At 48.0% G+C, this 11,225-nt stretch overlaps 1 protein-coding gene across 1 annotated transcript; it reads left to right on the plus strand.

Annotated features, from left to right (window-relative positions):
• The first annotated feature begins 1,650 nt into the window (after positions 1–1,650).
• Positions 1,651–11,225, plus strand: LOC136457722 (acyl-coenzyme A oxidase 4, peroxisomal-like). The gene is made up of 13 exons (XM_066457741.1): positions 1,651–1,734; positions 4,334–4,441; positions 7,263–7,369; positions 7,640–7,717; positions 8,106–8,229; positions 8,354–8,427; positions 8,502–8,561; positions 9,116–9,225; positions 9,424–9,583; positions 9,720–9,796; positions 9,876–10,047; positions 10,147–10,239; positions 10,410–11,225. Exons 1-13 carry the CDS (start codon positions 1,719–1,721, stop codon positions 10,536–10,538), a joined length of 1,308 nt encoding a protein of 435 aa, XP_066313838.1. The 5' UTR covers positions 1,651–1,718; the 3' UTR covers positions 10,539–11,225.

An 11,225-nucleotide genomic window follows, 5' to 3' on the forward strand; every position in this document is an offset into this window, starting at 1 on the left:
TTTTGTTAGATGCAAGAAATGTATCGGGAGAAGTTTTGGCGAAAACGGGGTCGTCCTCGAGAATTATATCCCGACGCCTCTAGCAAAGATGTCCCCGTCTCTCCTGACCTCCCTGTCCCTAACTGTGACTGTGGTTTTCCGACCCACGTTTTTCAATCAAAATATCCAGACACAGCGGCGAGGTACTTCTACACATGCAGTCGTTTTAATGTAAGAAATTATTTCCACTATCTTTTATCTTTATTTGTGTAAGTATGCTACTAATATTTTATTGGAATCTCGTTGTGTAGGACCATAAGAGGTGCTTTTTCTTTCAGTGGATCGACGGTGCAGACAAGTTTGATCTTAGGTACCTCTTTTTCGACGATTGGTTTAGAGGGAGACATACACGTGAGCACTTCAAGCGGTGGGTTCTACCCCCTAACCCTCCACCAATGACAGCTAAGGAAAAGCACCTAGCCACAGTTAGACGACTCGAGGAACCTTCTCTGTGCGATTGCGGAGATTAAGCTGTGATAAACCCTGAGAATACGTTGGAGTTTGTATGTCCAAACAAGCATGAAGTAAGTGCAAAGTGTATGTGTTGAAATATTGAGCTATATGTGTTCATGTACTAATGTCACCTTATTTAGGTGTTTTCAACGGCGAAGTGTCGTTTCAAGGAGTGGTCGTATGGTCCTAAGAACAAATGGCCGGAAGAACCACGAAAGGTTAAGGAAAAGAAGAAAGAAAAGGTAATTTACAAAGCACCTCCTGTCATGTGCGAATGTGGTGTTAAATTCAACTATGGTCTAGTCCCTTCGGAGCTTGGAATATGCTATTATTGCGGTCATATGTTTGACTATGATGAGGTTGGTTATTTCTGTGGTAAACATGAAATCGTATTTTGTTTCTTTTGTAAATTCATAATTTTTACCTATCCGACGACGGAGTCGCGGACGCCGGGCGTGGGTCAGACCGCCGAGCTGGGCGGGCGGTGGCACGGCCGGGCGCTGCAGGTGCTGGGGCCGACGGGGGCACGGGATGCCCGGTGTGCCGCGCGGCGAGGCCAGCTCGCGCGGGCTCGGGTGGGACGGCGGGCGTGGCCGAGGCCAGCGGTGGCGGGCGGCACGGTCACGGTCACGGCACCGGCATGGCGAGGCATGGCCAAGGCGGCCATGGGCGTGGGCGGCACGTCGGGCGAGGCGAGGGCGTGGGGATCGGCGCGGCCACGGGTTCCAGAGAGGCGCGGGGCGCTGCGGTCCGACGGGGGCACGGCGTGGCGAGGAAGGCCGGCGCGGGCACGGGGCGCGGCGAGGGAGAGGGCACGTGGGTGCGGGCGTCCGGGAGAGGGAGAGGGCACGGGCGGCGGTGGTGGTTCGCTGCTCGGGCGATGGAAAAGCGAGAGAGAGGGGGAAAGGAAGAGAGAAAGGACTGGGGCCCATGACTGGCGCCAAGCTTCCTGTCATATCACAGTCACATTTGCTTCGAGCCCTAGCGTCGAGACATGTAATCTCGGCGCCAGCAACGATGATGCCGTGTTAAGGGTCTAGATTTTGAAATCTTTCCTTTGAGTGTATATTTGTGAATTTTTAAAAAAAAAGGCTAAAAAAATAAAAAAAGATTCGGTCGCACGCACTCCCTCCATCTCCCGCTAGCCTGTCCCCGCGTCCTGCGCGGGAACTCCAAGACCCTCGCCTCGTGCAGGACTTTGCTGACCCTTCCTCTGCGCCGCTGGGATGGCGGGGAAGCGAGGTGGGTCGACCTCCCTTCCTGCGCTGTGGAACAGCTCGATTTGGTGCGGAGTCGGGTGATCTGTCCCCCTGCCGTTTCAGTTGCATGATGATTGGCTGGTCTCTTTGGGCGTGTTTGGTTGCCCGCATAAGGGCAAACTAGGCTCCCGGGATGTAGCCTGCTCATGTTTGGTTCCCTAGCCACCCTCTTGAGCCAGGCTCCGCTCGTGCAAAAGTCCCCTCCTGGCCTGGCTCACGAGGAACGCCCAAATCGACCATTTTTCTTTAGCCTGGCTCGCTCCGTCCTCCTACGAGCTCGCGCACCTGACGATTCCGTGCGCTTGGAGATGGTGTGAAGATCCTAGGGTTACCTCCCCCGTTCTCGCCATTCACCGCCTCTATATCTTCCCTCCCGCCGCCTCCCTCTCTTCTTCTTCTTGTCGCTCCCCGTCCGCGCCGCCGGTAAGTTCCACCTCCTCTTCCTCCTCCCCCTGGTGTTCTTGATGGATTCGTGGCCTCCTAATGCCTACCCTCTCTCTCGATTTGTTGCTGGTGCCGTGGATTTGCATTCTCTCGAAGCAAGTGAGTTTTTCCTCTTCTCTTTCTCCATTTTTTCTGTACGATTTGAAACCCTAGGTCACCATTGATTGTTGATCTCGCTGCAGGCACACCAGATCTGATTTCTTAGCTGTTATTGCGGTATGGATCCTTGTTCTTAGGTCTCATTTTTTTTCTTGTTTTTTCCAAGTAAAAATCCTATTTTCTGTATGCTAATCCTCTTTTCTTTGCTTGTGTGCTTGCAGATCTGAGCTCTCTCACCTGCTGGGTTGGGCTTTTGCTGGTGCTGCTGCTTGTTGACGTGGGTATTTTGTATTTCTACTCTCCCTCTCGCCTCCTCCATAATCTGTACCGTGCGATAGTGAGCCCTGCGTTCTTGGATTTGGATGCATGTCCTACTTTGTGAGATTATGAGCAAGTATATGAAGTTGCCATTTTGTCTGAGCTATTGTCAAAGTCTGTGATGATTCCTTTTGTCCTAAGCTATTACCTTAGTCTATGATGATGCCTTTTTCTGAGCTATTGTCCTAGTCTGTGATGATGAAAGTCTTATTTTTAGCATGTTCTAGTATATGATGAATCCTTTTTCTGAGTTTTTGTCCAAGTCCATGATGATGACATTGTCATTCTAAGCATTTGTCCTTAAATTCCATTTATTTTTTCTAGATGGACTTAGAAGAGAAGAGACACGTTCTTTTTGCTCGTGCTGCTTGCTACACTTAGAATGCTTCAGAGTCAGCGGCCTCAGATCAGTTATGGTCCAATGAGCATTAGGGATGAGGAGCGCCAAAGGAACTTGAACTTAATTTACAACTACAATGATATAGAGTGTGTGAACATGCTTAGAATGAGAAGGGTGCTCTTTTCCTGTGATTCTTCACTTGATCTAAGACTTTGGACAATAGCAATGATGTTTTTTCTGTGATTCTTCACTTGATCTGAGACTTTGGGCAATAGCAATGATGTTTTTTCTGTGATACTATACTTGATTTGAGATTTTGGGCATGCGCAATGATGATAAATTTTCTATGATACTACATTTATACTGAGGCTTTGGGCATGTGCAATGATGATAAATTTTCTGTGATACTACACTTATGCTGAGACTTTGGACATATATCCCGAGAGCCTGATTTGCCCTTATGCCAGTGATGTGAACCTTGTGGTTCTGAACTTGATATGGGCACCAGCCTATGCCTGTGATTTGCACAATTTTATTCTGAGCACTTGTCTTATTGTCTGTGATGTTTGTTTTCTTATATCTGAACACATGTCCATTGCCTGTGATGCTTTATGACTGAACTGAGCACTTGTCCATTGCCTGTGATATTTTTGGATTGATCTGAGCACATGTTCATTGCCTATGATGTTTTTTGATTGATCTGAGCACATGCACATTGCCTGTGATGTTATTTTGATTAATCTGAGTATATGTCCATTGCCTGTGATATTTTTTTGATTGATCTGAGAACATGTTCAGCTATGGCTTGATATGTTGTTCATGTTGGGAAGGAGCCTGGGGTCTACTCCAGCTGGGCCGAAGCACATGCTCAAGTAGTTGGTTTCAAGGGAAACTGTTAAAAAAATACGAAACAAGAAATGAAGCTTTGCTAGCTTTCTATGGTGATCAACTTGAAAATCCACCTCCCCTATAACCTGTCAGTGCACCTCTACTAGAAAATGATGAAAATGACAGCTTTCGCTTGTGCCACAGTTCATTTATACTTGTAATAGCAGTAGTTATTGCCTTGCTAGTAGGTTTTTTTATTTGAAAATTGATGTAATATCTGATGTCAACTAGTGGGTGGTAATGTTACCACTACATGCAAGAGGTGACTAGAACTTATTGTATGCAGCCAACCAAACAATGATCCATACATGGGCTTTTTAAATCTACAAACACATGTATGCAACCAAACACTGTCTCAGTCCAGCCTGGTTCCACAGATACATGCAACCAAACAACCCTTGTTACATGCATCTGGCCTGAACAAATACAGCCTGGCTGCCTGGAGCTGGCCTGGCTGGGCTGGAAAGGGCACCAAACACGCCCTTTAGTGCAGTTACGGGCGGCGATGGGCGGGAGGACGGCGCCAAGGTCGGGCTCCCGTCGTTGGATCTCTCCGTCGCGTTCCCGAAGGCCACGCCGGCCTCCATTTTCCCGCCGTCCGGTGAGTGCTTTATTCCTCTCTTTTTTCCACTCAATTTTGCTGGCTGGGATACGGAGTGAGGGGATCGTGAGCTTTGGGCCGTGGAATCGGAGTGCTGTGAGGAGTGTGATGTAAATTGTCTCTGTTAGGATTGCAGCGGTGGTTGGCTGCTCAGTTTTGTCCAGCTATTCCTCTCCCCCCCCGAGATTGGTACAATTGTTTTTTTGAGGAAATGATTGGCACAGTGACATGGGAAAACATGCTCTCTTCTTTCAGTACCAATTTCGATAAGACGTTCGTACTAGCATATAATTGGCTAACTATCCAAATACCTGGCCATTTTGGTACTGTTATCTAGTTTTGGTACTGTTTGGGTGTTTTCATTGCAGTTCCAGCTGCTCCCTTAATTATTGCATAGGCCCCATTTAGATCATTTAGATCACCAGTATATGCAGATATGCAGGTTGCTTTCCAATTAAATGGCAATGCTTCTGAACTTGTACTCAACAGTTTTAGGCTTTTAGAGTATGATTCTAGAGTTTTTTTCTCGATCGGGCATATAGCCCGTTTTTCATTAAGAGGAAGTAGAGGCAGTTAAACAGTTACATCAATAGGCATCCCGGTAATCCCAAGATTACCAAGACTCCAAGCACCCGATACAAGAAAACAGCAATAAAGGCGGAAGGGAGAGGACCCTTCACCATAGACCTAACCGACTGAACCTGTAGGAAAAAAATTCAACGCAAAGGCTGCTCACTCCGAAAACGAAGCCACGGTGGCAAAGCATTCACCGGAAGAACCAAGATAATGGCGACAACAACGACTAGGTAGCCGCTGTGATCAACCGCCGAAAGAACCTAGATAACGGTGACAACAGCGACCAGGTAGCCGCTGTGGTCAACCGAACGACTGCATCGGCAACTCCAACAGCGACCATGTAGCCGCTGTGAACCAAGCGACTGCAGCGGCAACATCAACAGTGACCAGGTAGCCGCTATGAACCGCGCGACTGCGGCTATAACGTCAACAACGACCAGGTAGCCACTGTGACCAGCCGAATGACCGCAGCGGCAACATCAACTGAGACAGGGCTGACCGATGCGAAGAGTAGAATGAGGCACACGCAGGCACAATACAGTAAGGAGCGACATCCGGCGAACGGCATGGGAAGAGCAGGCGGAGTGCAACAACGAAGCCTTCAACAAGGGAATGACATCTGCGGACGCCAACTTCGTTGGGAGAGGCACCCAAGATGGACTTTCGTCCCTAGACTTGGCCCAGCAAACCCCAGCGATGAGCAGAAAAATGACGACGCCTCCAAGAAGGTGATGACACTAGCGCGCCACCGTCGTCGGCCCAAGGCAAGAAGTCTGGTAGGATTTTCATCTGAAGACTGTTCGCCGGCCACGGCAGGCCAGATCCGATGGACGCCCGCCGCAGGCGCCAGACCCTCATAGCGCAGCCTAGCCACCACAGTCATGGACGCCGGCATGACCAAGGTAGGCGCAGCATGGCCGCCGCGGCTACCTGCCGTTGCCGGCAGGCACGGGGAGGCAGCCGCAGCCTTGGCCGACCGCCGCAGGCGAGCCGCCAGGCTACCGAGGCCACAGAACGCCGGGCCAACCGTAGCGTCCCGACCGGCCACCACGGATCCGTGGCAGGATAGGCCAGATCCAGCCCCGGGCCCCTCGGATCTGCCCCGCCGGCCACTGAAACCGCCGGATCCGCCGAGGAAGGTAGCGGTGGAGGAGGGGGAGGGAGCGCAGTCGGGGTGGCCCTGCCACGCCCCGGCCAGCCGCCGCCGGCCCCCAGCACAGGCCTGAAGAGGACTGTCGGCTGGGCCGACCAAGAGCAGGCGCCATGCGTGCGTACCCAGTCCCGCCCCGGCCGCCCGGACGAACTCCGCCGGCCACCGACGAGGAGGGACGCGCGGATGGCCTAGGCGCCACCAGACGACAGATACGGCCCCTAGAGGTGCGGATCTGGCCGGCCGCTGCCGTTCGCCGCCGCAGGTGAAGGGGGTGGAGGGGTGGTGGAGGAGCAAGAGAGAGGGAGTGGGTGGAAACTGCGGACAGGCGCCCTTTTTGGGGACCGCCGCTGGCCGCCGCCGCCGCACGCCGGAGGGCAGCGACAGCAGACGGAGGGGAGGCCAGGAGGGGGGGCGTGAGCTCGGTGGCCAGCGTGGTCGCCCCCGAGTCACCCGTTGGGGCGGCGCTCGGGGGAAGGGAAGGGCTGTCTCGACGATTTCGCGATCAAGATCGACAGAGGTGTTGTATGATTCTAGAGTTATGCAGATGAGCAGTTGCAGTCCTAGTGCAACCCTGGAGTCATGCAGCTTTCTAGAATTTGTGACTTAGAGCCGAATTACAATCACAGAAGCATCGATTTGGCATGTTGTGAACAGAAATAAATATATATATTTAGTGTTTTGGTAGGCTCTTTCTTTCTTGGATGGGTTGCTTTCATAGCTTCAATGCACAGCCACAACTGTGCCATCATGTCCTCCTCTTTCCCGACCTGTTTTGCTGTAATTCTTAAGTACCAGCACCCTGACCATTTCTGGGCAGGGATTGAACTACTCAACCTTCTATGTGGCTTAGGGGGTATGAACCTAGATATATATTATCCTAATACCTAAAGTTCAGGTTTCTGTGCTCGGCTGTACTGGCTGCAACTTATCTGCAGCTGCAGCAGCCAGGTAGCAGTAGCAGCAGCTACAGTACATGCAGACACATTCAGTTCAATAAGCCACAGCCCCAATAAGCCTATTCAGTTCAGTTACAAAAATTAAAGTATACTGCCTTATTTATTGGCTTTTAAGTATGTACACCCTCATTTGCAGCTTCGGATTACTACCAGTTTGATGATTTGCTGACCAGTGAAGAGCGCTCTATCAGGGAGAAGGTCAGGGGTATTGTGGAGAAAGAAATCGCGCCCATTATGGCAGCGGTATGTTAAATTGGAGTATTAACTAGTCTGTTTGTATACGTACCTGGTTACCCCATCTCGGGTTAAACTATCTGAAGCTGTTTGCTTATGACATAAGTCATTGCTAAATATGCTTTCGTTTTTATAATACCTTGTTAGATTGCATTGCAGTCTACTTATCCATAAGTCACTTTTTTTTTATAGTTTGGTTTGACTCCTAATGTCCTTAAAGCAGTTCCTGGTCAACCTTTTCTATACAATCGCATAATCATTATTGATTCGCTACTGCAGTACTGGGAAAAGGCAGAGTTTCCATTTCATGCCATTCCTAAACTTGCAAGCCTTGGTGTTGCTGGTGGTACAATAAAGGTATTGATTTCTTGACATTGTCGTTACCATTTTATTTGTTAATTACCTTTCTCTGTATGGGTAAATTTACTTGAATGTGTGGGTTAGAGTCAATTTTAGTTGAGCAATTATGTTAATGGTTCTCTTCAGTACTTTAGTTTCAATTTTTTAGAAGAGTTATAGGTGCAAATGGCTTCGACCGATTAGTTTGCATGAGCTTAGTGTCGTCAATTGCCAAGGCTTTTCAGAATATATATGATCACTTACTATAAACTGTTCTTCTTTAACATGAATGCCTTTTTTCGCCTCTTTGGTGGAGTGTTGAAGTGTATGGAATTATGTATTATCTACATTTATGTTTTAGTGCTCCAATATTTCTAAAGTTTGATACGAGTCTTGGTTACTGCAGAGTTATGGGTGCCCAGGACTTTCAATTACAGCCAGTTCTGTTACTATGGCAGAAATGGCACGGGTAGATGCAAGCTGCTCCACATTTATACTGGTGCACTCCTCTCTTGCGATGGTGACAATAGGTTCAAAAGCTGGATTTATTTTTAATCCATACTATCTTGTGTTAAGAATTTTTATCAATTACTCCGAATGCTGGAGCTGAACTGCTCTCTCTCTTTCTCTCTTTCTGTTTTGTCTGAAGAACAGCTCTTTGTGGATCTGAGGCTCAGAAGCAGAAGTACTTGCCATCCCTTGCTCAACTTACTACTGTTGGCTGTTGGGTAAGTTACAGTATCCTTAGGCATAAAAATGTGGAATGACAGAGTCTTCTCCTGAAAAGGTCTCTCTTCTGTAGGCATTGACAGGGCCAAATTATGGAAGTGATGCAAGCTCTCTGAGAACTACAGCGACCAAGGTTAAGCTTTTGATGCATTTGAATTTTTCAAGAATCTATAAAGGAGGACTTTCAATACAGTCTGCACAAGGCTACAAGCTTATTATTTTGTTTCAGTTTATTCATTTTGTCTCTTGGCACACCCTGGTATAAGATATAGATTTGGGGACAGCTAGGATACTTTGCTCATTCCAATTTAGATGGTATTTGTGTGTAGTATTCATTTCCTGCCTTTTGCAGTAAAAGTGAAGAGCAGGGTTATATACGACTACAAGATTACTTGTATAGTTGTATTAAATAGTTTTGCGTTGAACCCCAGAGCCACTGCTTTTGACATCATCCATTGATCTGTGTGCATTTATAGATCTGATAAAACACATCTTCCTTGAAAAAGCATTTGAATCTAAAAATGAGAGCATAACTTCTCATACTGGAACTAAATCCTACAAAACCTAGAAGGCACACGCTGTAAGCTGTGGAGATGTGATCACTTGACTTTCAATATTTCTGGATCATTTATTTTTATTGTCAAGCAGTAGTATGCACCTTGAAGATTGGCTTATCTTGGTGGACAGGCACCTGGTGGGTGGCACATAGATGGTCAAAAACGCTGGATCGGTAACAGTACGTTCGCCGATGTGCTCGTGGTATTAGCTAGGAATGCAGATACACAACAACTAAATGGGTAAGTCATCTTGTCTTGGACCATCAATGAACTTTCCTTTTGAAGCATCCAACTAATTGCAAATATACCATATTTTTTTCCTAATGTGTTGTTTCATGCATTAATTCTATCTTCGTGTTAAGAAGTCGTTTACGTTGACGAGTTTTTTTTTTTTTTTTGCATTGCCTTGTTTCCTCATTTCCATTTGATTGCTTCTAGGTTTATTGTGAGGAAAGGAGCTCCTGGTCTGAAAGCTACAAAGATTGAGAACAAAATCGGTCTCAGGATGGTTCAAAACGGTGATATAGTTTTTAACATGGTGTTTGTCCCTGAGGAAGACCGATTGCCAGGCATCACCTCATTTCAGGATATCAGCAAGGTAGTGTTGATGGCACTTTTCTGATTTCGCTTGTGTTATGCTCTCTTTTTTTTGTCTCTCCTGATTTTTACTTCTGTTATGCCAAATCACAAGCTCGGTGATGTAATCTGCTTACCTACTTTCACTATGCAAGCAGGTCCTTGCTATTTCGCGCATTATGGTGGCATGGCAACCAATTGGCATATCGATGGGGGTCTTCGATATGTGCCACCGGTACGCACCACCATTCGTTTGATACTTTTTGTCACTGGCGATGATTTTACCTTGTACCTTTCGTCTAAACCAAAAACAGGTATCTGAAAGAAAGGAAACAGTTTGGAGTCCCTCTAGCGGCGTTTCAGCTGAACCAAGAGAAACTTGTCCGGATGCTCGGTAACATCCAATCGATGCTCCTTGTTGGCTGTCACCTCTGCAAGCTTTACGAGTCGGGGAAAATGACGGCAGGCCACGCTAGCCTAGGGAAGGTCTGTCTGTGTGTGGACTTCAGCTGGCAGATATGCTCGTTCTTTGCACCGTCTCTCGCTTTGATAACTCAGTGGCTTGCTGGCTGTGTCGCGTTTTAGGCTTGGAACTCCAGGATGGCCCGCGAGGTGGTTTCTCTTGGCCGAGAGCTGCTGGGTGGGAACGGAATTTTGGCCGATTTCCTTGTGGCAAAGGTATGCAGTCATGGGTGACCTATATATAGGAGTAATATCGAAAGTGCTCATGGCTAGTTGCCTTTTTTGCAGTGGTGGTTTACACATCAACCAACCATCACCCCCTTTTTTTAATGTATGTATGTATGTATGTATGTATACTAATATATAACTGTCGCGACCTTGCACAGGCGTTCTGCGACCTGGAGCCAATTTACTCGTACGAAGGCACATACGACATCAACAGCCTGGTGACCGGCAGAGAGATCACCGGGATCGCGAGCTTCAAGCCCGCCGCGCTAGCGAAAGCCCGGTTGTAATGTACTTTTCTGTACAACGTAAACAACCTTGCAGTTGCAGCAGGGATATTTTGATGAAAAGGTACCCCCTCCCTCAATCCGCATGTTGCAAGCAAAGCACTGGAAGCGAATAAATCAGGGATCAAGGTCGCCGTCGTCACGTTGCGGTGTCTGGCCAGAACAAACCGAGGACGTTCGTTCCTTGAACGTGCCTGGAAGCTGCCGGTCAATGTTGGCTGCTTCATGATGTGTACTATTGTACCGAGTGAGTGTGGATGGGAACAAATTCCTATATATGTAATGTAAATTTTACTCTGGTGGTGGAGGCAAAAGAGAACGCACAAAGGTATTTTGTTTCAGCACGAGTAAGCTGAAAGCTAATCTTGCTGTATTCGCCGTGGATCGGAGGGGAGGGGAACACCAGGCAAAATTGGTGTGTTTATTGATTGGTGTTGTGTTGTGTACCTTGTGAGCCTCAGTCAATGACATGAATAGAAACAGGTGCGTTTAGGCGTAGATACAAATCAAGAAGAGTCCTCGATCTAGAAGTTATCCATATCTCGGCTAATCAAGCTAGTTGTTTGGGTTAGCGTGGGCGAGAGTGACCTGACACTCGTATCTGAGTGCAAGTAGGCGGTGGTAGCTTTATGCAGCACCACACTGCGCCAGGCCAGGCACCAGGCGTGCCGCAGCAGACCTGCAAAGCCG

Source organism: Miscanthus floridulus, chromosome 6, assembly GCF_019320115.1.
Source record: "Miscanthus floridulus cultivar M001 chromosome 6, ASM1932011v1, whole genome shotgun sequence".
NCBI lineage: Eukaryota > Viridiplantae > Streptophyta > Magnoliopsida > Poales > Poaceae > Miscanthus > Miscanthus floridulus.

What these genes read in the sequence shown, in the direction of transcription:
- LOC136457722 (XM_066457741.1), top strand. An exon ending in TGAGAACTACAGCGACCAAG is followed by an intron (nt 8,562 to 9,115) that starts GTTAAGCTTTTG and finishes CTTGGTGGACAG; the next exon opens with GCACCTGGTGGGTGGCACAT. An exon ending in CATTTCAGGATATCAGCAAG is followed by an intron (nt 9,584 to 9,719) that starts GTAGTGTTGATG and finishes CTATGCAAGCAG; the next exon opens with GTCCTTGCTATTTCGCGCAT.